The sequence below is a fragment of the Electrophorus electricus genome, chromosome 10, assembly GCF_013358815.1.
Source record: "Electrophorus electricus isolate fEleEle1 chromosome 10, fEleEle1.pri, whole genome shotgun sequence".
NCBI classification, from domain to species: domain Eukaryota; kingdom Metazoa; phylum Chordata; class Actinopteri; order Gymnotiformes; family Gymnotidae; genus Electrophorus; species Electrophorus electricus.
This window is the reverse complement of record NC_049544.1, coordinates 5226810-5252742: the sequence shown is the minus strand read 5'-3', so window position 1 is coordinate 5252742 and position 25933 is coordinate 5226810. Positions and strand designations below refer to the sequence as shown.

At 44.7% G+C, this 25933-nt stretch overlaps 1 protein-coding gene across 1 annotated transcript in view; it reads left to right on the top strand.

The window, feature by feature from the left end:
- chn2 (chimerin 2) overlaps positions 1-24525 on the top strand; it is a 30459-nt gene extending 5934 nt beyond the window's left edge. Inside the window, exons 2-13 of the mRNA XM_027000056.2 lie at positions 7382-7420; positions 9555-9610; positions 10082-10113; positions 10502-10615; positions 11243-11513; positions 17462-17548; positions 19988-20072; positions 21665-21838; positions 22220-22297; positions 22389-22526; positions 22716-22821; positions 23332-24525. Of these exons, the coding sequence (XP_026855857.1) occupies positions 7382-7420; positions 9555-9610; positions 10082-10113; positions 10502-10615; positions 11243-11513; positions 17462-17548; positions 19988-20072; positions 21665-21838; positions 22220-22297; positions 22389-22526; positions 22716-22821; positions 23332-23503 (1352 nt within the window). The 3' untranslated portion in view covers positions 23504-24525. The remainder of the gene's footprint in view (positions 1-7381; positions 7421-9554; positions 9611-10081; positions 10114-10501; positions 10616-11242; positions 11514-17461; positions 17549-19987; positions 20073-21664; positions 21839-22219; positions 22298-22388; positions 22527-22715; positions 22822-23331) is intronic.
- The last annotated feature ends 1408 nt before the right edge of the window (positions 24526-25933 follow it).

The following is a 25933-nucleotide window of genomic DNA, read 5'->3' as shown; positions in this document are numbered from 1 at the left end:
AATGCTTTATAGTCATGCCTAGTCTGAGCTGGGTGCTGGCTTTGGCACAGAATGCTAGCTTTAGCACAGAGCAGTGCGCCTCTGCACAGCAGCCTCTCACTGGGCTTAAACACAGTCCAACGGGGTGATCGTTTAAGCCACATTAATCTCCAAAACCCACAATAATCTCCTTTTTCGAAAACAGCAAGCTCGCAGTATAGTAACACATGTCTTTGTATTTATTTGGAACATGTTTTGAATGGCCAGTAGGCCAACAGGCCAACAGCCTGTTTGTCCTTAATAACACACAAGATTTGGTGGTTTTAGAAATACCTGCAATTGCAGCAGTACATTTCCACTGTAAATCTTATAATCTTCCACACTTATAATGTCTATAAAACCTAGGAGAACGTATGTTTTTTTTTTCTGTAGAAGAGCTTAAGATGTGACTTTTTCCTGTTTTCTAAAAAGATTTATCTGGCTTTGTGATGCCTTTAATGATTGCCACATTAAATTGTGTTTAAGCCCAGTGGTAAACTGAAAGGGAGTGGCGAGTTTCTCAATGCTGAGATTTCTCAATGATAACATCTCCAAGATTATGATATGAGGAATTATAAATTATATCCCTTAAGATAGAAGCTTAAATGCCCAGCCAAGCACCCAGCCCAGCAACCATCCAAGCACCCAGCCCAACACTGCCCTGCCTAACACCAAGCCCAACACTATGTCAAACGCCCAGCCCAGCGCCCAGCACAGCATCTAGTCAAACCCCCAGCTGAGTGCCCAGCTGAGCACCTAGTCCAACACCCAGTCAAGCACACAGCCCAGTACCCATCCAAATGCCCAGTCAAGTACACAGCCCTGCCAAGTGCACAGCTCAGCCAAGCGCACAGCCAAGCGCACAGCCAAGCGCACAGCCAAGCGCACAGCCAAGCGCACAGCCAAGCGCACAGCCAAGCGTCCAGCCAAGTGTCCAGCCTAGTGCACAGCCAAGCGAACAGCCCAGCCAAGCACAGAGCATTTTCCCCTGTTCCAGCAGGTTGAGGTCCTCACCTGTGTTGGCCAGGTTATAAACAGACTGGTGGATCTGACATGCCTAGAGGAGAGAGACTTTCAATGTTAGGAATGTACTTTGACCACAGTCGGTAATTATTAACATAACTGTTGATATACAGAAAGGACGCTCTTGTTAGCAACAGAAAGGTTTGCAGTGTTGCCATGGCTAACAGCACTATGCCGAGCTCTTTGTTCACAGAGAGCCTATTTTTGAACATGTGGTGTGTTTGGTAGGCGGGGTTTGGATAAAATAGTGTGGTTCTGGTTTGAGAGCTTCTGGTTGGTCTGGATGTGTGTGTGTGTTTGCGGGTAATTGCGTGTGCTCTGTGTTGAGTGTAGGGAGCATGGAGGAACAGTGCTGACCCTCTGCAGTCTGAAAGTGCTGATGGAGAGTGAGGCAGGCAGCCTGAAATAAGACATCAATTCACGGAGAGGTAGCGCACATTCACAGAAGATCAGACACGCACACGCACGCAAGTCTGTACATGCTGGCACATGCACTTACACCCCCCCATACCTAAAAAACAAAGGTGATTTGTGTTCATGTTTTCCCCTCTCACTTGTATAATGGTTTGAAAAGTGAGGTTTTGGAATGATTTGGATTTAGGCATGAATGGCTGCAAAATGACATCCGATCTGCACCCAGGTCCTAATATTAAATAAGTATAGTCTAATTTAACAATGTTAACACATATTTATATCGCTATGTATTTATTGTACAATGATTTAAACAATCCAGCTCACTGATGAAATAAAGTATTTGTTCCCTTATTTTTATGAACTAGTAAAAGCTCCTGCACTGGCAAGAACTTCAACCAAAAGCTTCTGTTGTTTGCATCACTGCTGAACAAGTCCTAGGAGTTAGGGGTTATTTTGGTTAGGACATATTCTGGCCCATTGCTCTGTACAATATTGCTTCAGCTAGTGTGTATTTTTGAGACGTCTCGCCCGAACGGCCTGCTTCGCATCACGCCACAGCCGCAGCCGTTCAGCAGGATTGAGGTCAGGACTTGGATGTTTCAAAATAAATAAATAAATCTAAAAAAATCTGGGGCTTGTTTTAGCCGCTGTGCTTCCCGTTCGCTACTGAGTTTTGTATGGCTGTGGAGTCACATGACCTGAGGCTGCGATGTGGATGCCTGCCCTTCAGGAGGGTAGCAGTGGTGCTAGTTATTTCCATTCATGAATGCGCCACCCGTCTGTGCACTGAGGGAGGCCTTAGTCTTTAACAATCCTTTTGTTTCCCTGTGAGCTTCAACAATGGGTTTTTTTTTCTTCTTGGGTCCTTTGAAATCTATTTTGATCACATTTATTGTCCTATTATGTTCCACAATGACAACAAAGTCTTGATTTTGACACCTGAAAGACAAGCTGAGGTATATCTTGTAAATGTCTTGTAATGTAGCATTATCAGGCTTTAATGTCCTATGTTACACACATTGTTACAGATTGCTGTGGTACAGATCAGGTAACCAAGATTGTAGGGGTTTTGTATTGACTGAAGGGAAAGTCCAATCTAGACCATCTCTCATTGGAACACTTGACTGCAAATTGTCTTGTCTTAATTACAGGATGCCACTATACCAGAGTAAAGACAGGACAATGTAAAATGTTGTTTGTTAAGTAAAACTGTCTTTATTACAGTCTATTATTCTATTATTACAGTCCTCTCAGTGGCTTTGGCACAATTTTCAAATGACCATGTGACATGTGAATCTCTCCATAACACTGGTCATGATTAGAACAGATTTCAGTTTCTTTTAAGTAAACCACAAATATTTTAGCATGTCTGTTCAAATGAGTAAGTATTGTTGCCCACAAGTAGCACGCTTATCATATGCATAAATCTTGCTGAACAAGTTATGTTGCTTCTTGGTTGAGTAGTTGTGTTCTCTAAAATGTGTAGGATTTTCTTCACTGTGTCATCACATGCAACAGTTCACTCTTTAGTCAAAATCCATAAATATCACAGTTTTTGTAATGTCTACTAAATTGCGTACTTGCCTGTCAGTTGAATCTTGTACTTAATTTATGGCATTTACATTTACATTTGTGGCGTTTGGCAGGCGCTGTTATCCAGAGTGACTTACAAAAGTGCTTTGTCATCTACTCATAGAACACATCCTAGCCAGTACAGTAGGTTAGAGTCCAATATACCAATGAACTAGAATGCTGTTGAAATTCAGGGATCAATACTGATGCCTAGAAGTGCAAAACACATAATACCCTACAATAAGTACTACAGTTTCAGTTAGTCAACATGGGAGCAGGATCACTGGTCATGTAAATAACCCACAAAAAAAAAAGGGTCTTCAGTCTGCATTTGAAGACTGCATGGGACTCTGGAGAGCCAGCGGACGTTTGTTCCACCATCTAGGAGCCAGGACAGAGAATAGTCTTCCATGAGGCTTGAAGTACGGTTTTTCAAGTCAAGCCGTACGGATCAGGCTTTGACCATTGACCTCATGTATGGAGGGCCTGTTCCATTTTTGGCTTTGTAGCAAGCATAAAGGTTTTAAATCTGATGCAGGCAGCTACTGGAAGCTAGTGAAGGGAGCGCAGTAGCGGAGTGACGTGTGAACTTCGTAAGATTGAACACCAGACGTGCTGCTGCATTCGGGGCAAGTTGTAGAGGTCTGATGGCTCTTAGAGGAAGACCAGCAAGTAGCGAGTTGCAGCAGTCTAGCTTTGAGATCACAAGAGACTGCACAAGTACCTGGGCAGCTTCCTGTGAGAGAAAGGGCCGAATCCTTCACTGATAAATGGGGAGTGTCTCACATCTCACACCTTCTCGCAACAACCAGTCAAACACTCTGTCACGTTAGCTGACAGGTGCTCGCTCATGATTTATGGATATCGTCAAACATATACATAGAGCTTGTCTGACAGAATAACAACAATTTCTGAACATGGAGGAACATGGCCAGGTCGCCAGTATAGAGGACCAACAGCCTGCTTATGTAAGAGGAGGAGGAATAAGTGTGGTGGTGTGGTGAGGTGAAGACAATGTTATGAGGAACCGACAGAAGGACATTCCCAGATGAAATACAAGCTAGAATAATTGATTGTGTAATTAACCATGGCCCTGCAGTGGCTGAGGCAGGCTGTCAAGTGCAGCCTAATGTGATCCAAACATGCTGCAGAGAAACACATATGTACTCACTCAGTACTGGAATTATTCGTTTTACTGCATTCCAGTTACAGCAATCTACTAAGTAGAAGCCCAATGTATTCCTGAAAGTCATGCCATAGGAAATATGATACTCGGAATACAGTACGGATAAAAGTGATATTATTTACAAATATGAATTCCAGTGTGTAGCACAACTTCGCAATGCTTGTGGCAGAAGTGCAGATTTAGCATCTCAGCACGAGTGAGAGATGGCAACATGGTCATTGTAGATAATGCTATTAGACTGAGAAGCATCCAGAGTGCTGCTTTAGAGAGCACTGATGTCTTTCAAGTCTTCGACTCTGTCAGCTATCTGTACAATAGTGTTGAGATTTTAGATGACCATGCAACAACTCATGAGAAACTGTGTTAGTGAAGTAACTATGTTACCTGTATGTACAGGTAAAGCAGTTGTGCACACTAAGTTTTCCTTCATTAAGGCCTGAATACAGTGTATAAAACTGTATATACTTACAGTGTATAGGCCTGCATATGTACCGGGTGTAGACCTGCATCTATTTAACTGATTTGATATTTTGTATACTGTATCCAGAGCAAAACTGAACCGGAAGGAAGTGAAAGTCCTCGCACCCCAGTGCTTGTGGATGAGGCTGGTTTCAATATGGTCAAAGGCAGAAGGCGTCACTAAAATATAATAGGCCACTGAACTATTGTGGATGTTCCAAGGCAGTGTAGAGGCAATATAATAATGTGCTCCAGAATAACTGAGAATGGTGTGAGTACTCCTATCCATAGTATTGGCCTATATACAACACCCAACATCTCCTGATGTCCTTGGACACTCCTTAGAGAGAGATCTTATCCCTGAGGAATGAAAGAGGTTTGGTAAGACATGACTTGCCAAATGTTGTAGTTGTCCGGTCTAATTAAAGATTCCACCTCGCATCTGTCATCATTGCTGCCTGTCGAGTTCCCATCACCATATTCTCCATTCGTAAACCCGACTGACGATTTCTTTTCAGCATGGAAGTATAAATGTATGTGATTATATACTCGAGACCAAATGTCTCTGCTTGCCGCAGTGGATGCTGCTTGTGATGACGTCAAAGCAGAACACTGAAGGGGATGGTTGAGGCATGCAAGATTTTTCTCCTCTTCCATTGCAAAGGAAAATCTCAAATGTGATGTTGTTGTTAAATCTTTAGCCAGACATACAGGAGTCTGTACAGGTTTACTGTGTTACAGTAACACATGCTACTGGGTTTAATGTTTCAGCAGCACAATATTTTTCTGTGTTGATGTATTTTGTGTTTTACTTTATTGTGCTGTATAGGATTTCTGGTCTGCTGTTCACTGTTGTACAATATTCACATTTAATGCAAAAATAAACAAATAACATGGAAATGTGTGTGACATCAGTACAGTAAAACCTTCAATGTCAAAAAGAGTAGTAAAACACTTGTTCCTTAAGATTGTGTATTTAAGGAATGCTACCAGGGTTTATTGCCACAGTGACTAAACATCTAAAGATTTTGACCATCAGTGCTTATGCAATGCTAAAGAGACTTTTCATTGTGGTCTCATAGACATATTTGTTGAAACAATTGCTAAATTCGGAAACGTGAAAAATTCATTGGGTGGGTTATAACCTATTGCAAGTAAACTATGGTGTTGTGGACCACAATTTGTTTTCAGAAATGCACATAAGCTTGGGGAATGTTAAAACTGTCTGAAGAAATGAACCAAAGAAATTTAGGAAAACTTAAAGACCAGGCTTTCCTTTAGCATGTGAAGGCGCTCACTGCGCTGATCTAAAGTATGTCAATTCACGCATTCTGTGGGTGCATTTGTCAGGTCACCGTGTGCTGCTCCTTTGAAAAGTGGCCAGAAAATCACAGGAATGCAGCAAAATGCTTGATCATACCTGTTGTCTCGTTATAACTCATCCTGTTATAACTCCTAAAGATCTGAGCTTGCAGTTGACAGACAACTTGGAAATCGCTGCCAAAATACAGTAAACCAAACTGAAACCTCAGGATAAAAGTCTTGATTTTGATGTCTCCTGTGTCTTCTCATAGGGAGTATAGTCATGTAGCAGTGCCACTGTCTTTCAGGCTTGATTTTAAATGCTACAGTTGTAGTTTGAATCGCTGATAATTATTATTCACTTTCTTACAGAGAATGATCACATGACGCATGATTTCCTGGCACATTAATGTTGGCTAAATCTCATTTTTGTGGTAAGGTGTCAGATATTTGGATAGAATGGCCCTTATGTAAGAACCTACCCAAACTACTGTAGACTAAATGTTTCACAGAAAGCTGTTATCAAATGGCATCCATTTTATTTAGAATTGGTAAAGCAGCAGTAACGGGAGCTTCTGGTCACTGAAGGTTTCTTACCCTAAAGGGGAAAAATGTTTGTCCTACCGGTTTTTCTTTTCTGCATGTGCTGTGGCGTAGTCCTGAATCCTGCCATGCTGATATTGAACTGTGAAGAGATTTGAAATAGCAGCTTTATGGTCAGGGAATAAAATCAGTCTGCCACTGTCTTGATGCCACACTACATGCTACAAATTCTAGAAGTGTTTAAAATATAGTTGTAGTTGTCCAGGCTGCACAAAACCCATTAAGGAGGTCTTTTTTTTTTTTTTTAATTTTTAAATTTTTTTGTTCGATTTTAACTCCTCTCTGCGTATTGGTTTGTTTTGTTTTTCAACTTTAATAGTGCTCTTAGCACTATTAGTTGCTTCACTCTTTGCATATTTATGAAAACATTTATCGAGTAGGTATAACTATGTGAGAGTAGCTGTGCGTGCACGTGTGTGTATGTTTGCTGAGCATCGGTGTGTGGGTGTAATTGTGTGCAGTGCAGTGGGTGTGTATATTGATTTTCCTTGAACATGGTCTTAAATGGAATTGGCATGAAAGCACACTGCCTCTGCAGAGGATGGGTTGAGGTGTGCAGCTTTGTGTAAACCTCTGTTGCCCTGCTCTGACAAAACAAAACAAAGTATTAACCTCGAAACAGACCCTCTAGACTCACTTCAGAGGTACTAAATATGCCTGCAACCTGGCAAAGAGAGGTAGCAGGTGATGGTTCAGTATTTCAGCTCACAACAAGCAGGAGTTCAACTCACAGCCTAACCATATACAGCATGGCTGACGAATTTGTTTGTGTTTTTTTAAATGTCATTTTGTTTTGTTTTACAGATCCTGAGGACTACCAACCACCAATATGGAAATCCTACTGTAAGTGTGAAATGGTTTCAGCAGACTATCAAACTCATGACAGCTCTACACTGCTAGTGAACTGACCAGTAAGATTTCCTCTAGGTATCCCTTTTGAAGTTAGTTGAAAATATATACAATGAATGATATGAGCACTTCTAACCGTGTCAGCGCACCCCCCTCCGTGAATGTTGTTCTCCAGGCCACACCGCTTGATCTAAGCGTCCCGGTCTGTCCCGGTCTGTCCCGGTCTGTCCCTGTCTGGCCTGTCCCTGTCTGGCCTGTCCCGGTCTGGCCTGTCCCGGTCTGTCCCTGTCTGGCCTGTCCCTGTCCCGGTCTGTCCCGTTCTGTCCCTGTCTGTCCCTGTCTGGCCTGTCCCTGTCTGGCCTGTCCCGGTCTGTCCCGGTCTGTCCCTGTCTGACATATGCACTGCCAGCCCTAGTTTGTTCTAGCCCAGAATATCTGCTGTTGTTCAGTGGCCACAGTCAAGTCATACGGGTATGTCGCTTTCAGCACTTTGATCCACATGCCACGACTGCAATAATCTATCCTAGTAAACAGTGAAGGAAGATGAATGAACAGCGAAGCTCCAGCTGTTCGTACTGATTACACAAAAGTCTATCCCAGACACGCTCGCTGTTCATAAGTCATGCTGGGATCTCAACACTGGGTAATACCTTGAGGTTTACAACATGTTATCTGTTTCTGGCATGCCAAGATCTCCTAAATCCTCCTCATCTATAACACTGGGCAGCAAACCTTTACTTTTCTTTGTCCTACAGACACAGACTAAAATATGTAGAACTTGAAGTAATTTTTTATGCTGTCTTTGAATCCATTTTTAGATAGTGCAAGTGCAATTAAGTGATGGTGCAATTAAATTTTATGTTAATTTTAAGTTAATATACTTAAAATATGTACAAACATACTTCTGAAATGTAAAGGTGTATGATTTTCACATATATTTGGCCTCAGCAACATGCCTCTTCAATGTTGGCAGTACTCTGCCAACATACTTTTCTCATAATGATTTAAGAGTGTACAGGACCAAAAAACTATGAACAAAAGAGAAAGCCTGAAAACATTTTGAACCAGCTTGCAAAAATGTGTTAACCGGTATAGTCTACAATATTCAGAACCGATGGGTTTTTTTTTTTCAGTGGCAGTTATGTTTATTCACAGTAGTGCCTATGAACGGGATGAGAGTTTAAAATAACGGCTGATTTGTAATGATCAAAAGGAGAACATTATGTTCCTGAAAGCCAGCGGACGTAGTCAGCTCTGCGGCCCCGCCCTCAGCCCTGCCCCCAGCCCCACCCCCAGCCCCTCCATTCTCTGACTGACCGTTGGTGCTGATTTATCCATTTGCATCCTGCAGAGGCCCGAGTTCATTTTTCAGCGGCTGCACCAGTGCAGCCTCGAGCGCGTGCTTAATCCCTAAACCGCTTGCTTCCATGGCATGTGCCGGTGCCTCCCCGCGTTTCAGGAGAATTTAATAAAAAAAGACAAGTGGCGTGTGCATCCGGAGGCCCTCTGCAGGGGAATTACCTGGTCCAGGCGGCAAAGATGGATGGTTTTCGCTCTGCTACAGGGAGAGCGAGAATGACATACAGAGAGGCATACAGAGACAGGAAGATGTAGAGAGAGAGAGAGAGAGAGAGAGAGAGCGCTTAGTCTGTTGTCCAATGTGAAGTACTGTGACATGCATTTTTCTAGCGGAGGGCTCAGTGATAACATGAGAAAGGCTGGAAGGTTAGCGCAGCCACTTGGGGGCAAGACAGAGTGGGGGTAGATTTAACTTGACTGGAGAGCTGCAGACTCTGGGGTGAACGGCTGGAGGCCTCCCACAGCACTTGGACCAAACTCAGCACTTGGATCGATAACCAATAAAACACAGAGTCTCTGTCCCCTTTTTTCCTTTTGACAGCTACTTTTTTTCCGGTATAGTGTTTCTTACAACAGACATTGCCAAATAGCAGCTTTATTGAGAGAAATTGGACAAGTAAGATCTTAAAATCCAGTCTGCAGGCGAGAACATCAGCGCCGTTACCTGTAGATCATTATTCGACTTTAGCCTCACAGTTACTTATTAAGATGCTAAATTTTCAGTTCGGGTGCGTCTGTCTGTGTGTGTGTGTATGTGTGTGCTCAACAGTGTACCAACTGCAGCAGGAGGCGCCAAGACCAAAGAGAATCACATGTCCACAGGAGGTCAGTAGAGGTGCATGTCAGTGGGCGCTGCTGTATCTGCCTTCGGGCAGCTTTGGGCTGTTTGACCCGACCTTTCAGCTGTGCTGTGTGACCCAACCTTCCCCGTCAGAATCGTGTCCCCGCGGTTCTGCTCCACCCTGCTGTTAGTGCGGCCACCTCATGCCCCTCCGTTTCACTGGCTCCCCCAGTGGGCCTGCCATTCTTAGCCTTCAGTATATTACATGTTCTGTGGACCACTGCAGGTCCATTACACAGTAATGGTGTGACTGGACTAAACGATTATAATTAAGGCTACTTCAAATTTATGTCCCAGTCCACAGTTGTGTTACAGACCTAAATGGATTTGTAGAGACTTGGGGGGGGGGGGGGGGGATGTGTAATAGGTGAAACCTGTCATTTGTTTCGTTGCTTTACTGTCTTCATCTCTGTCCGTCTCTGCCTGTACGTCTCTGTCTTTCTCTGGCATTGCAGGTGGAGAGCAGACCAAGGCACTATGGCCGCGAGTGAGTGTGTGACCGCATTATTATCTGTGTTCTCGTCCTTTTTACAATAACATCTGTCCGACGTGCAGTGAGTGGGCGAGATGTGTTCTTTATGCCTGGAATTAGATGGCGGTGCAAGACTCCCTGATGTGTGGGTGTTAATAAGAGAGGGTGTGAATGATAGCAATGGTTAGATAGAGAAAGACAGTAATGTGTGGGATGTGTCAAGTGTGTGTGTGATGGAGTGCATGCATGTCCTAGTATTTGTGTGTGTGTGTGTGTGTGCTTGTGCTTATGTGTGTTTATGTGTGTGCTTGTGTGTTTGCGCGCATGCGCGCGTGTGTGTGTGTATGTGTGTGTTTGTGTGTATAAGCATGTGGTCTCAGTAGTTCATGGACTCTTCACGCAGGTTCCATGGCCTGATATCCAGAGAGCAGGCGGATGAGCTGCTGGGGGGAGCAGAGGGGGCTTACCTTATCAGAGAGAGCCAGCGACAACCTGGCACTTACACACTCGCTTTGAGGTACACACACACACACACACGCACACACACACATGCACACGCATACACACATACACGCACACATACACACACACACACACGCACACACGCACGCACGCACACACACACACGCACAGACATACACACACACGCACACACACACACGCACACACATACGCACACACACACGCACACACACACACACAGACACACGCACACACACACACACTCATACACACACACACACACATGCATGCACGCACGCACACACACACACACAGACACACACACGCACGCACACATACACATGCACACACACACACACACACTCATGCACACACACAGACACACACGCACACACACACACATACACACACACGCACACACACACGCACATGCACGCACGCACACACACACACACACACTCATACACACACACAGACACACACACACGCGCACACACACACACTCATACACACACACGCACGCACACACACACACACACACACACTCATAGACACACACACAGACACACACACGCACACACACACACACACACACAGACGCTCACTCATTTGTTCATACACAATGGCCTTCATCTTTTTATCTTTTCATTCCTCCATCCACCCCTGCCGCTCTGTCTCCCAGGTTCGGGGGTCAGACTCTAAACTACAGGCTCTTCTATGATGGGAAGCACTTCGTGGGTGAGAAGCGATTTGAATCGGTGCACGACCTGGTCACAGACGGCCTCATCACCCTCTACGTCGAGACCAAGGCGGCTGAATACATTGCCAAAATGACCACCAACCCCATCTACCAGCACCTGGGCTACACATCACTGCTGCGTGACAAACTCAACCCCGGACTCAGTCGGCAACGCTCCGAGCCCAGGAGGGTCACCTTCCGACCCAGCGACAAGGTCAGCAGCCCCCTTTATCATAAGCAAGCTAGTGGCTACTTATAAATATGTAACTCACTATGGATTAGAGCATGTGCCAAATACCATAAATGTAAATGTAAATTCCTTTCACAGTGTAATATACTAATGGAATACGCACATGTGACTGCAGCTGGTAAATGACTAACAAAGACACGGCTCATGTGAGGAGAGCTCGACCACTGATCAGACATGCAGTCACTAATCACCCCTTTAATCAACCAGAGTTTGTGTTTGACATGTAGAAAACCAGTTCGCGTGAGGGTGTGTGTCGACATCTGCGCTTGATCCATCCAGAAAGCTATTAGACTCCTGCTGAGTAATAGTACCGTGCCATACATTCACGAACCAGACTGTACAGTCTCGTGTTCCAGTATCACAGCTGCAAACGATCTTCATGCTCGTCTGTATATACTCACTGACAACTTTATTAGGCACATGTGTGCGTGTGCCTTTTCTGTGCATACAGTTACATACTGTAGCCAATCTGACATTGAGACTGCGGCTTTCACCACTCTGTACGTCATACATCAAGAGGTTTGAATAAGCGCATCTCTCTTGGTTAGATATAGATATTATTCGGGTTGTGGGAGGTTTTCGATGTAATCTGGACACTGACGCGCTAGCGGCACGATGGTGGGTGTTGTGCAGGTACGAGAGTTTTACGTCGATCCCATTGCTAGAATGAGAGTCCAAAATATCCAACCAACAGCAGTCCTGTGGTCAAAAACAGACTGCTGAAAAAGGGCTAGAAGACAGGTAAAACAAACTGTGCACAGATGGGCTATAGTCTCGAACTGCATACATATTACGTGCATCTGCAATGTAGGTGTATCTAATAAAGTTGTCTGTAAGTGTATTTGTTTATTCTGGTCTTGTCTTTCACACACTGTTAGGCCTACACATTCAGCTTTATTCATCACAAATAGACGTGGGAAGACAAATATTTGTCCTGATGCGGCGGAAAATGAATATTAAGAAAGAGCGAGCTCTCCCGTGACAAGGACTGATTGACTGTCCCGCAGCCGGGGCAGAAGCTCGTCAGGGAGACTCCGATGGAGGATAACGGTGGCGAGCGTGCCATTGTTGCGCTCGCCTCTCACCCGCGCTGCGTGATTTGGGCTCTTGTTTAGACATGCTGTCTGATTCGCTGATTGATGAGTCTGATCAGAGTGCACCACTGGGCAAGCACAGTCTGAATTCTAATCTGATTTTCTTCAAGGAAAGTGAACCTAAATGACAGGTGGCTGAACGGGTTGTGTTTAAAGGTCATAAGAAACCTGAGCTGTTTGTGACACATATTTGCATAGGCCATCATCCTTTGATATTGGCAATATTGCAAAACTGTTTAAATTTGATTTATCATGGAGGTCTTGAAATCTGTCGTTATCTGAGTTGGCTAGTGAAATGTGTCAGCTGGTAGCTGATTTGCTCTTCTGCCACTAGGGGGCACAAAGACCAAATCATTAGCTGTGAGCAATGCAGGGTGTTTATACAGCACTTTTAACTTGAACTTGCTCAGTTCTATTGCAAGACACCTGTTAAACAAGCAGCAGTTCTTTAAGCCATTCCCTGCAGAGATACGTTAGAATATTTCTTATAGACCTGGGGGACTGAACAATGATATCATAAATAACAATAAGTATTTTCTAATTGTTCTCTGTGTCCAGTGTAATTTGATTAAGTGCAGACGCTCCACAAGCCCTTCATGGGGTCAGGCATGTTTTAGAAAAGCACTACAGCCTGACAGCCCTGCTGACCACAGTGAAGCCTCAGGCCAGATTTGCCTCCTTAGGGGTCAGTGAGGTATTTCCATAAGTAGCCTGTAAGGCAGTTCCTATATGGCTGTTCCTATATGGAAAGTATATGAGTGATGAGTGATGTTGAGTGCAGCTATACAGTAAGTTGTTGAATTTACCAACGGGAACTCACGAATCGACACAATGGTGTTGCCTCCAGGTCAGATCTTGCATGTAGAAAAAACAGTACAGCTCACTGCATCTCCTGGGCTGTGAGTGGCAGCTGAGTGGCAGCTGAGTGGCTGCTGTCATGTGACACTAAGGACAGACTACTGTGCTAGCACTCATCTAAATCTAAATTGAGAGGGAAATGGTGGGTGGGTGGAGGAAATTGGTTCAAAATCACAGGCAAATGATGTTCGTTACTTAAATTTCACTTTAAGTGATTCATTACTTCAAACACACCAACTTGTCACTACTAATCTGGGGAAAAAAAAGATATTAGAGATGTGATTAATATTCAAGTAAGGATGCATCATTATATGCTCTGAATGGAAGGCCATAAAACGGCCATAAAACAAAAAGCTGTCACCCCCCACACTTTCCTGTAGCTCCAGATAACCATATTTGCGGACACATTGGCTGGGGTTTGCCGTTCTCTACATGCTTCCACATACAGTCCTCTGATATATTCTTATACTGTGACAAGACTATTATTAACTTTACTGAACTTCTGTTTGTGTAATGGATAGTTCTAAAGTGTGTTTAGTCTTACTGCGCTCTTATGTTCATATATCAGAATTTTTAATATAATGATAATTATGGAATTTTTCTATAATCCATTGACTCAACCAACCTGTCCTACCACCTCGAACACTCTCGGAACACTTCAACCATCGGTTCTCACTCTGTGGTTGTTATTGCTGATGTGTTCTGCCAGCCAAACTTCACCTAGAGGGACGTTCAGATGAGGTGTACCTGTATTTCTGAATTTCTCTGGAAAGGGCTTCTGCACATCATCAGTGTCACTCATGCTGTAGAGGTCTACACAGTGTCTCTGAATGAGGGACTTTTTGTGAGGTGTCGTGCTGCAGTGTTTCATTTTACGATAATACTCCATTTCACTGAAATGGAAGTGTATTCATTTGTTAGGCTGTAATCCAATTTTTTATTAACATATCAGCATGAAACAGAATTATATAGTCTATAGAAAAAGAAAAACAAAGAAAAAAACTTTAAAAGCTTTGGATTTTTCACATTTTTTATCTTATTTGTGTTGTGCTGACTAATTAAATTAGAACAATATGAAAACTAGTTTTGTATTTACATTCTTATTTAATTGCAGCACTTTTCGTAGGTCTATAATTTTATCAATAAAGTTATTATTTGTAAATACCCACAGAAGAAAGGATATAAAGAAGTCTTTATATTGACTCTCACTGAATAAACATGACCACTGTTTTTAAACTATATAAAATGGTGCTACATGTTCAAGCTACTTTTTAATGTTAAGCAGAATGTTCTCTACATGTGTCAATAAAGAACCACTTGTGTATTTTTGTTCTCTTCTATAATGCCCCGCTTTTCTGTTGTGACTGCAGAAAATACAGGGCGCTCTGGGAGAGAAACCAGCCCGGTTTGTTTCTCTCTGTTGCTCCATTTACTCTCCGTGACTTCTTTCAGAGACAACAAGCCATCTGCCTAGTGATAAAAAGTCTCACACTAATTCTCTTTTGGGCGCACGCACGTACGTACACACGCGCTTGACACATTTCCTCCGGCCTCACGCCCTTCTTTGTGATGGCCTGGCTGTATGCGACTCCACCACAGACGGAATGTGGCACGGCTGTCCCCGCGCTCCCTGCTGGCCCTGTTTGTCTCCGTGGCCCCCGGAGGTGCCGTGCTGACACACAGCTCAGCCGGAGTCACCACAGGAGGCGGCCACCCGTTCTGTCCCTGGCAGCAGCTCTCCTTGGCCGGGCTGACAGGGTCGACGAGACTAAACCTCACAGCCGGTCTGACCTCCTCAGCAAACAATGCGCCGCCATAAATGCACTACACTTCAGCTTTGGGTTTGTGCTCTTAAGGGGAAGGCTCCATAGCTCGAACAGTTCTGGACGTGCTCTGGAGGTCTCTGTCAGGAAACCTGACAGGAGGTAAAAGGGGTTTACCTTTATAAATGTATGCATTTGAAAACTCCAACTAGAACGATTTTGCGAAATGTGCATGTTCTGTTTCTGCTTTCTCGAGCAAAAGTGGATGGGCAACAAGATCACACTGGTGTATTTTCAAATAAAACTCAAACTAGCACTGACCATTTCTGCTGTAGTTCTTAAACCTGACTTACATTATCAGCCAGTCTACTAGACCTAACAAAAAGTGTCTTTAGGGGCTGTCAGTGAATAGCATTGAATGGAGTCCCAAGTCTCTTTGTACGTAGTGCTGGATGATTGAGGAACTGAGGTTCAGACACTGTTGCTGGTCTCAGGGACTGCCCCTTGCCATGCATACCCTGTGAGCTGAGGCAGGTTTGTAAGCAAAAGTGTATTACAGTGTGAGGAGAGATTATAGCTATAACTTGGCCCTGTCGTGACGGGATCATTTGGACTGGCTCTGGGGTGAATGTGTGGCCAAAAGATGTAGAGCAAGAGTGGTCAGGCTCCCAGAGCTCTAATGGACCCGGGCCTCATCCATAAACGCACGCCCGTACCTAAGTCCAGCGCTCTAAGGGACCCAGGCCTCATCCATTAACGCACGCCCGTACCTAAGTCCAGCGCTCTAAGGGACCCGGGCCTCGTCCATAACCGCACGCCCGTACTTAAGTCCAGCGCGCTAAGGGACCCGGGTCTAATCCATTAAAGCACGCCCGTACCTAAGTCCAGCTCTCTAAGGGACCCGGGCCTCGTCCATTAACATATGCCCGTACCTAAGTCCAGCGCGCTAAGGGACCCGGGCCTCGTCCATAAACGCACGCCCTTACCTAAGTCCAGCGCTCTAAGGGACCCGGGCCTCGTCCATAACCGCATGCCCATACCTAAGTCCAGCGCTCTAAGGGACCCGGGCCTCGTCCATAACCGCATGCCCATACCTAAGTCCAGCGCTCTAAGGGACCCGGGCCTCGTCCATAACCGCATGCCCATACCTAAGTCCAGCGCGCTAAGGGACCCGAGACTAATCCATAAACGCACGCCCTTACCTAAGTCCAGCGCTCTAAGGGACCCGGGCCTCGTCCATTAACACATGCCCGTATCTAAGTCCAGCGCGCTAAGGGACCCGGGCCTCGTCCATAACTGCACGCCCTTACCTAAGTCCAGCGCTCTAAGGGACCCGGGCCTCATCCATTAACACACACCCGTACCTAAGTCCAGCGCTCTAAGGGACCCGGGCCTCGTCCATAACCGCACGCCCATACCTAAGTCCAGCGCGCTAAGGGACCCGAGACTAATCCATAAACGCACGCCCTTACCTAAGTCCAGCTCTCTAAGGGACCCGGGCCTCGTCCATTAACACATGCCCGTATCTAAGTCCAGCGCGCTAAGGGACCCGGGCCTTGTCCATAACTGCACGCCCTTACCTAAGTCCAGCGCTCTAAGGGACCCGGGCCTCATCCATTAACACACGCCCGTACCTAAATCCAGCGCTCTAAGGGACCCGGCCTCGTCCATAACCACACGCCCTTACCTAAGTCCAGCTATTGAGAGCTGCTGAGCCATATCAGCCGACACTGACAGCCCAGCCTTGCCCTCCTCCTCCTCCTCCTCCTCCTCCTCCCTCAGCCTCTGCCCTTCTATGGCGGCGCTGAATGAGTCCCATTGTGTGAGACACGCTCTTCTGCCGGCCCCAGGGCAGCCCCTTCCCCCTCCGTCTCTCCCCTTGTCCTGCCCCTGCTGAGCGGGGCAGCTCTCCCTGCGCAGTTCGACCCCCCACAGCCAGCCGGCGGGGCACCGTAACAGTCACTGCAGCCGTCTCTCCCTGTCCGACAGCCGCCTCTGTCACCTCCTCTGCTTCCTCCACGTCCGCCTCTCCGCAAAGGAGATGCAGGCACCATGGAGCCCCGCGGGGCCAGCAGGGAGTCAGCTAGCTCCTCTCTGGGCCAAGCGTCAGGAGCTGCTGACCCTGGCTCTGGGGGCCAGGCTGGTGGCCACTGGCGCGCTGCTCTGGAAGCCACTAAAGCTCTTGGCTTGTCCACAGATCTCCACATCTCCACTGGGAAGACGCAGCGCACTGAAGGACGGGTCCGAGAAGCACTGCAGCTACCACAAGGTCCATAACTTCAAGGTGAGTGCTGGACGCTTTGTAGCCGCAACTGCCTTGCTTTGCAGAAGGTACAGCAGATTTCAGCCTAGAGCATTATACTTCAGTGTCTTCATTAGTATAATAGTATAATGTAAGATGTCAAGCGTCGGATGCACAAATGTATCATGTATTGGATAACAAAGCTTTTCATCTATTTTAATTTACTCCTATACCTCACCTGGTAAAGCAGGTAGAGCATGGTGCTACCAACACCAAGGTCATGGGATCAATTCTCATGATGTACATGTACCAGCACCCAGATAAATATGCACGTTTCTCTGGATAAGAATGTCTGCCAAATACCATAAATGTAAATTGACAACAGCATAAATGAGTAGGACTTGTTTGCTGAGCTCCACACTAACAGCTCCTCTAGGCTTCATGAATTGATGCATTTTAGGTTCATAAATTGATTTTGACTTCATGGCTTCATAAATTGGGTTCATAAACTGCATGGTTTCAACAAAATGATATCTTCATAAAGTAGCTTCATAAATTGATGCATTTTGAAAAGACAAGATATAATCTGCTCGGTCAACCCTGCCGTTCGGCCCGATTATAAACCCATGTTCGTCTCTTACTGTGCTGCTTGCGAGTGAGCAGGGATTATCTCGCACTGTAGATAAGGATCATTGCATGCTGTTGCTGACACACCTCTGTGCTGCACACTCTCTGCTGCTCATTTTGTAGTAATGAGAAGGAGCGGCAGTAACTGTTGACCTGAGACATGGCTCCTTAGAAAATGACTGCGGTGTATTCCTAGAACTGGATGTTTCGGCTCGGAGGGGTGTAGTCTCTAAACAGGGATGGAGTTTTGTTGTGCCACTCTCTTTTGGGCCTGAGGTCAGTTAGGTGACTGTCCTTAGCACTGGTAACAGACGCTCACTCTCCTGCCATGTTTCCCTCAGATCTGGCTTTTGATTTTCTACTTTTGTCCATCGTAAAATCCAGTTTCTCTCATACATCAAGCTTAATGGCTTTGTCACAACTATGCTTGTGAACGCATGAAGTTTTTGATAATATGAGTTCGTCCAGATAGTTTATTCTCCACATCTGTGTGGTGATCCAGTCAGATCTGACCACCTATAGAAATGATATGGGCAGTAGTATAGGAAGATGCAAAATAGGAATTTCTCCCAATTTCTCTTACACAAAGTTAGAATTTTGACCCCATCTCATCATCCAGTATAGCTGCGGCACCACCCCTACTACAGACAAAATATTGCACCTTTCATTTTCTTACACATGCACACACAGTTCAGTGTTGCATAAATCTATTCCCACAGTGCAATAAATAAATAACTCACTGTGTATGAGGCTTTTGATCATATATTTGATCATTACTGTGACACAGACAAAACATGTACTGATAAAAGTCAACCTGCAATAGAGGGCATCCCTGAATATAATCTAGACTTCAAACAAACAGATGAGGAAGAACTTATGTTCCAGTCAAACAACAAGAAATTTAGTGCAACCTTCATTAAAGTTCATCTTGCGCAGTAATAGAGCGTGACCTTGCTGGCTGAAACATGTGCTATATCTGGATTCAAGAAAACCATTACAGTTCTCAATGCTACTCCTTCCCTTGGCCTACGTGCACCATTAGATAGATGCACTGTGAGAATGCCCATTTTCTTAGTTTGAGAACGGCTCCGTATGAAAGATTCTGGTGAGTTTGTCAGCTGTAATGGATGCACACGGGGACAAACTGGCTCAGTGCCTCTGAGTTTGAACTTCTTCTGTTTGGTGTCTGCCGCATAGTCTAGAGGTGGACTGATGATGAAAGAACAACCTCAGAGGTTCTCACAAACTTTGCAGAGAATCTGACTTACGCTATCCTGCCCTGGTGGGGGTGGAGGTGGGGATACATTGGGACTTTTCCCCCTCCATTAAAAAGATGACAAATTATTTGATCATCAAACCGGAAGATTAATTATGGACCCACTAGATCCCTTACTGTTATCTTTGTAATAAGCTGGCTGGCTCAATTAATGTTCATATACTTATCCATTTTGGTACAGGCTCAAATGCCCATAGCTTGACAAAATTAATTAGAAAGATAAGTGCAGTTTATTAAGTGTCTTTGGTTCTGTGAGATCAGGTTGTATTTGTCTGATGGCTTTTGCCCAAAGCAAATTCCCCTTGTATCAGTGTAGGCTCTGCTGCCCAGGCTCAGGGGCAAGTCTGTGTTCTGAGATGAGAGTCACTCTTTGACCTTTTTGGTTTGTGCATATTTTATTGCCTAGGAATTCTCTGGGAATGTTGCAGGTTCTACAGCACATGCGTCATCGAGAATTGTGTTAAATGTGTGTGTGTGTGTGTGTGTGTGTGTGTGTGTGTGTGTGTGTACACGCACGTACGGGCATTTGTGTGAGGAAAAGAGAAAGACACCTTTCATCTGTGCTCTCTGCTGTGTAGGTCCACACGTTCAGAGGGCCCCACTGGTGTGAATACTGCGCCAACTTCATGTGGGGCCTCATTGCCCAGGGTGTACGCTGCTCAGGTACCCACCTCCTCTCATATACCACGCAGCATGAATGAAGCGTTCCCACTGTTTCTATGGAAACTAGCGCAGCTTGGCTGTAGACCTGTCCCAGTTCACTCAGTCAGTGAACAGAATCCACCCAGGCAATTGAAAGCACTAAGTAGGCCATTGCAATGCGGATGTATAGCATTCCTGACTGACACCTGGTCCACACCTGCTTCTCTCCTGTGTGTTGGTAACTATTTATAGTGTCATGCATGCTGGGAGGATAGCCTGAGATAGACACACCCATGTAACACTAGGACAAGCAAATACTGTATCAGAGTTCAGCAGAAACTCGTTTTCACCAAGTCTGTCTTTAATGCAATCACAAGCACACACACACATAAACACACCAGCACGCACATCCACCACCCATTCATGAGAAGTGCCATCCACTTCGATGAACCTTTATAGGGATTTTAGAACTGAGCGTGCTTTAGATGCAGTGTGTATGTAAACAATGGTGAAACTGAATTTTTTCCAGACAATCAGCCCCTGCCTGTTTGTGTGTTTTCTCCCACGTATGTTTATATGTACATGTTTTGCACATTTTTTTTTCCTCTCTGACAGGTTTGTTCAGTAAGGCATGTTCCTGACTTTGATTAATCTTTGTAGTTTATGTTTCCATTATTCAAAATTCATATGGTTAAATCAGAGAAACTATTTGGAGCAGACCTTGTACAGCAAGGACCTCTAAACCCCACGATCATGCACTCACACTTGTAGTGGTTTGTGTTAATAGGAGATAACTTGGGCGTTCTGGCCTTAGTGCACCGGGACCAAGAGAGCCTATACAGTCACAAGTCTTTATTATTTTCCACGGTTCTAACAGTAACTCTGACCTTTATCACCCACACAAGAGCTGCCGTTGTTGGCATCAGGGGCCCCAGGCAAAGCTTGGTGTCATCAGTCATGCTGCACTAAAAGCAGCCCCATGCGGAGGGGCACAGAAAGCTTTTCTTTCGCTCTCCTCCCCTTCCTTGTGTGTCCCAAAGACGGCGTGATGAGGGGAGCGCGCAGGCAGGCTAGCGTGACAGTAAAAATGACAGTGAACAAGATGGATAGGTCAAGGGAGAGACAGCATGTAGTTTCGAGAGCAGTTAGACAGACATAGAGAGATGAGCAGTTCGAGTTCCAATTCCCAGACACTGGGGGGTCAGATCGCTAGTGTTTCACACGGCGCGCACAGTCAGCAACACACCAACGTAAGATCAAAGCGAGGAGCACATGGGATCACATCCACCCATGCGAGTGTACATGTATGCCCTGAAGCATCCCAGTAACCACACGTGTCAATTACTGTCGCGCACTGTGAGAAACAAGTACACACACATACACACTGACATCCATTTGCACACTCCCCATTGACATCTAATTATATTGAGTGACTTGCCAGCTTCTGACACACACACACACACACACACACACTCACGCACACACACATGCAAAGGCTTACACATGCACGCACACACCTCCTACGTGCATCCTTAAGAAGTCGTGTCAGTTCCCATGGGAGTATGAATGCCCACCTGATCTCATGACCTTTTGACCCGTGTCCCCTTACTCAGACTGTGGACTGAACGTGCACAAGCAGTGCGCCAAGCTGGTGCCCAGCGACTGCCAGCCAGACCTGCGGCGGATCAAGAAGGTGTTCAGCTGTGACCTCACCACGCTGGTCAAGGCCCACAACACGCTGCGGCCCATGGTCCTGGACATGTGCATCAGTGAGATAGAGCACCGAGGTATCCCACCACTCACCCCACCAGTCCCGAGCCACCTTTCCTTTATCAGCTGTCTCTCGTTTGTGGAACACGGGACATGTGAGACCGCCCCCCACCCCACCCCAACTGCAGGGTGCTGAGACATTTACTCGTGTTTTTCTGTTTTTCACATTTAGATTACATTTAGATTTTCAGAATCTTCAGATAAAACTTCAGAAGTTTTATATGAATTTTTTAATTTGTAGTTTCACTATTGTAATGAGTATAATTATTAGGCCTGCAGTATGGGGTTTACTAGGTTCAGCTGTGCTTTTCTTATCCTCACCAGTATAACTTGCTACTGATTAGCAAGTATATGATTCTGTCACATATAGCTGTGTTTTTCATTTTCACTGTGTTCAGGGCTGACATCCGAGGGCCTGTACAGGGTGTCTGGCTTCACAGAACACATAGAGGACGTGAGGCTGGCCTTCGACAGAGGTACATTTGCAAAAAAAAAACAAAAAGACAGAGTTTGCAGACTGTATCACCAAACCAGTAACTCAGTGTTCATAACTGTTTTCTTCCATAGATGGGGAGAAGACAGATATCAGTGCCAATGCCTACCCAGACATCAACACTATTACTGGAGCCCTGAAACTCTATCTGCGGGATCTGCCTATTCCAGTCATCACCTATGATGTCTACTCAAAATTCATACTGGCAGCCAGTAAGAGCCATCAGATACCATAAAAAAAAAGAATTGACATTGATTCTGTACCATGGAGCACGACTGTAGATAGCCAGAGCACAGCTGTTAGTGAACATATTCAGAACCATACGGACAGCTTTCAAGAGAAGTTAGTGAAAATCAAATCCCTCTGCCATATGTAAGTTTAGTCGATGTGCTTTTGTGCAGAAATGACCGACCCTGACTCCAGGCTGGAAGCTATCCATGATGGCCTGCTGCAGCTGCCCCCTGCTCACTACGAGACACTGCGCTATCTGGTTTCCCACCTGAAGAGGTGAGGCCCAAACCAGTGCTGCTACGCTCACCTCTGCTCCTAGGTCCCGCCCCCGTCCTCGCACATGGCATTTGATGCTGCCTTTTCATCTGTTCTAATGCTCACACTGCAAGAGCAATTCAATTCCAGCAGATTCGCAACACAAATGTAACACAAACGTTTGAGCAAATTATTTGTATAATCGATACACCACCACTTTCCCTTTGGCGTGTATGTGCATGTCACATTTAATGTTGAGAGTGCCTTTAGGCTGGCCTTTTGAGGTGTACTAGACTGTCTAATTTGGTCCCTCACATGTTCAACTTTATTTGGCTCTTTTACATCTCTAAAACATTGCAGTCATGACATATTTAACCACTTAATCCCCAGGGTTATTCATCAGTAATAACTCAGTATCTCCCATCTGAAAGGTAAAAGCATGCACTCTGAAGAGGGAAGGAATGAGAGTCTGAACCCACATGCTGGTCATCATGGGGTAGCGTTGTGATTCTGTCGCCTTTTTTCCACCAGGGTCACCATGTTTGAGAAAGACAACCTCATGAACGCGGAAAACCTGGGAATCGTCTTTGGGCCGACTCTGATGCAGCCTCCGGACCAGGACACTCTCGCCAGCCTCAGCTGCATGCGGCTCCAGAAGCTCATCGTTCAGCTGCTGATCGAGCACGAGGACATCCTGTTTTAATCTCACAAACTGTAAAGACTTTTTTGAAATAACAGTACTGCTGATGGCCTGCAGGGGCAGTTTGCGACATGTTTGGTGACCAGTGGTAGCCATTAAACTGGAAGAACCTCTTTTTGAGAGCTTTATATGGTGGCATATAACACAGAGGCATTACATGCATTCATTGGCTAATAAATGGGTTATAATTCCCCAGTGATGTTTTAATATCACCACACATAGAGCACTACTGTGAGCCTGGTTTTGAAATTTTACGAGTTACTTCTCTATCTTGAATAAATAAGAATATGTTCTTGGATTTCTCTTTTTTATGCATTCCTATTTATTCTTAATGTCTCATGCAGAGCAATCCATGAGATGAATAATGAAAAAAAAATTTTTTTAATTGTTTGTATAGTAGAAATTATAAAGTGTCGTTTTCCCCAGAACCTAAACAATGTAAATTACACCGTTGTACATGATTAATGGTTTTATGGTTAGTGTGTTGCACTGACAATGATTTAAGGGTTCAGTATGATTAAAAAGTTATTCCTTTGTACCATGGGTATGTACAGAATATGTTCACCTTTGTAATGTGTTCTACAGTAACAACCAGTATGAGGCACTTTTTGTCTTTTTTGCAAAGAGTGTAAATATTTTTGATCCGTGGTTTTTGTGCCGTGTTCATAAATTTACATACAACCTCAACGTAATTCCCAATTTTAAACATAATCCCGGAAATCATTTAAAAAACGTTTCCTAGCACATCATGTCTTCCTACGGAGGTGCTGATGAAGAGAGTTCTGACCGTCTGTGACCGCGCCATAGTGGTTCTGACTGGGTCCAAGCCGCTGGATGATGTCACGCCCCCATATTCAGGCCTTTTATGAAAGAAATGATCATATCCAGTCCTGTTACTTTCCAATATGCCTACTGTCTGTTGAAGTTGTTGATGTGACATGAGACCTTGCTACAAATTTGTTTTATTAAAGATATTTTCTGTGACGAATGTAATTTATCAAACTCTGATGTATTAAATTATGTAAACATGGTTTACTAGTTTACAGGCTGAATTTTCTTTCATGCATATACCATGTTCTTTACTCTAAAAAGAATTAGATTGTACAGTCATGAGCAGCCTGTCCTGGAAGTACTGCAGCAAATATAATATTTGATGTAACTTTAATACTAACCCTGGTTTTCTAACCATATTATCCACTTCAGATATCATGTATCCATTATGTGGATATTTTTATGCTAATTAGCGCTGCCAGATTCTGTCTCGGGGAAAAAGACTGTACCCTTCTTCCACAAATTAAGGTGTTAAGTGGTTTCATACTGCTTTACTCCGGAACAATTCAACAAGCATGCCTGCAGGTGGTTGTTTTTGCCAGCTGACAGGTGAAAAGCAATCCAACCTGAATCCAATAAAAGCTGAAACCAGTTTTCTGAGGCCAACGGGAAGAACTCCAAGAGTCCACAGGCCAATGAAAGCAAGTGGGAAGTCTTACATATACTCAAAGGTGAGTGGGCCGAAAGTAACCTATAAACGGTGTACTCCTGCCCGTCAAAGCTTGTTATGTCACAGACATTGACATAAGGTACGTTTGGATGGCTTAAGTACATTGAAATTACACTGCGGCTGGACGTTTTCTCTAAAGGAAGCCTTTAAACTTGTTTTAACCTCGGGGAAAACACTAGATGCTACTGTAAGCTGTAAGCAAACCCTGACTTTATTGCAAACATTTATCCATATATTCCTGGCCTTGGTAAGTACTTTTTATTTTTTAGGTAATTGTGTTTCTTATTACTGTCTGTATAATTTATCACGTCAACTCTAATTATTATCATTTATGTTAAAGGTGATTTGAATTAAGAAAAATGGCAGAAATATATCCCTGGTGGAAGTCCTTCGCTGGTATGAAGAAAAACAAAATTCTTATCAAATCTGTTCAGCAAGACGCCGAAAAAGAAAGCAAGCCTGTGGATAACCCTTCCGTAAAACAGGGCGCAGACAACAAACCATCCAGACTGAAGAATGACAGTAGCTATGAGGACTCGCAGTTTGAGCCCGTCTTCAACGAAAACACCTGCCGGCGGAACATGAAGGTTTCGCGGTCTGGGCGCTTCAGGGAGAAGCGGAGGGTGCGGGTGCCATTACCGGTGAGCGGCAACCTTTACGACAACAGTACCGCTGCTGCCAAGTAGCCAAGGTGCCGATCAAATTCACAGGAAGCATAGTAGCTTGGAGGATAACTTCGGTCATACTTCGGTCCTACTCTAAAAAGCAATTGACTAAACAACCTTGCGTCTGTCCCGAGTCTGAATAGGCCAAGCATTGGATTCAATGGCACTTCTGACACAGGCCTATAATGAAGCACAGTTATGGTCAACTTTTAATAGTCCACTTATTTATTATCTTAATAAATGTAATACTTTAAAATGTTTTGTATG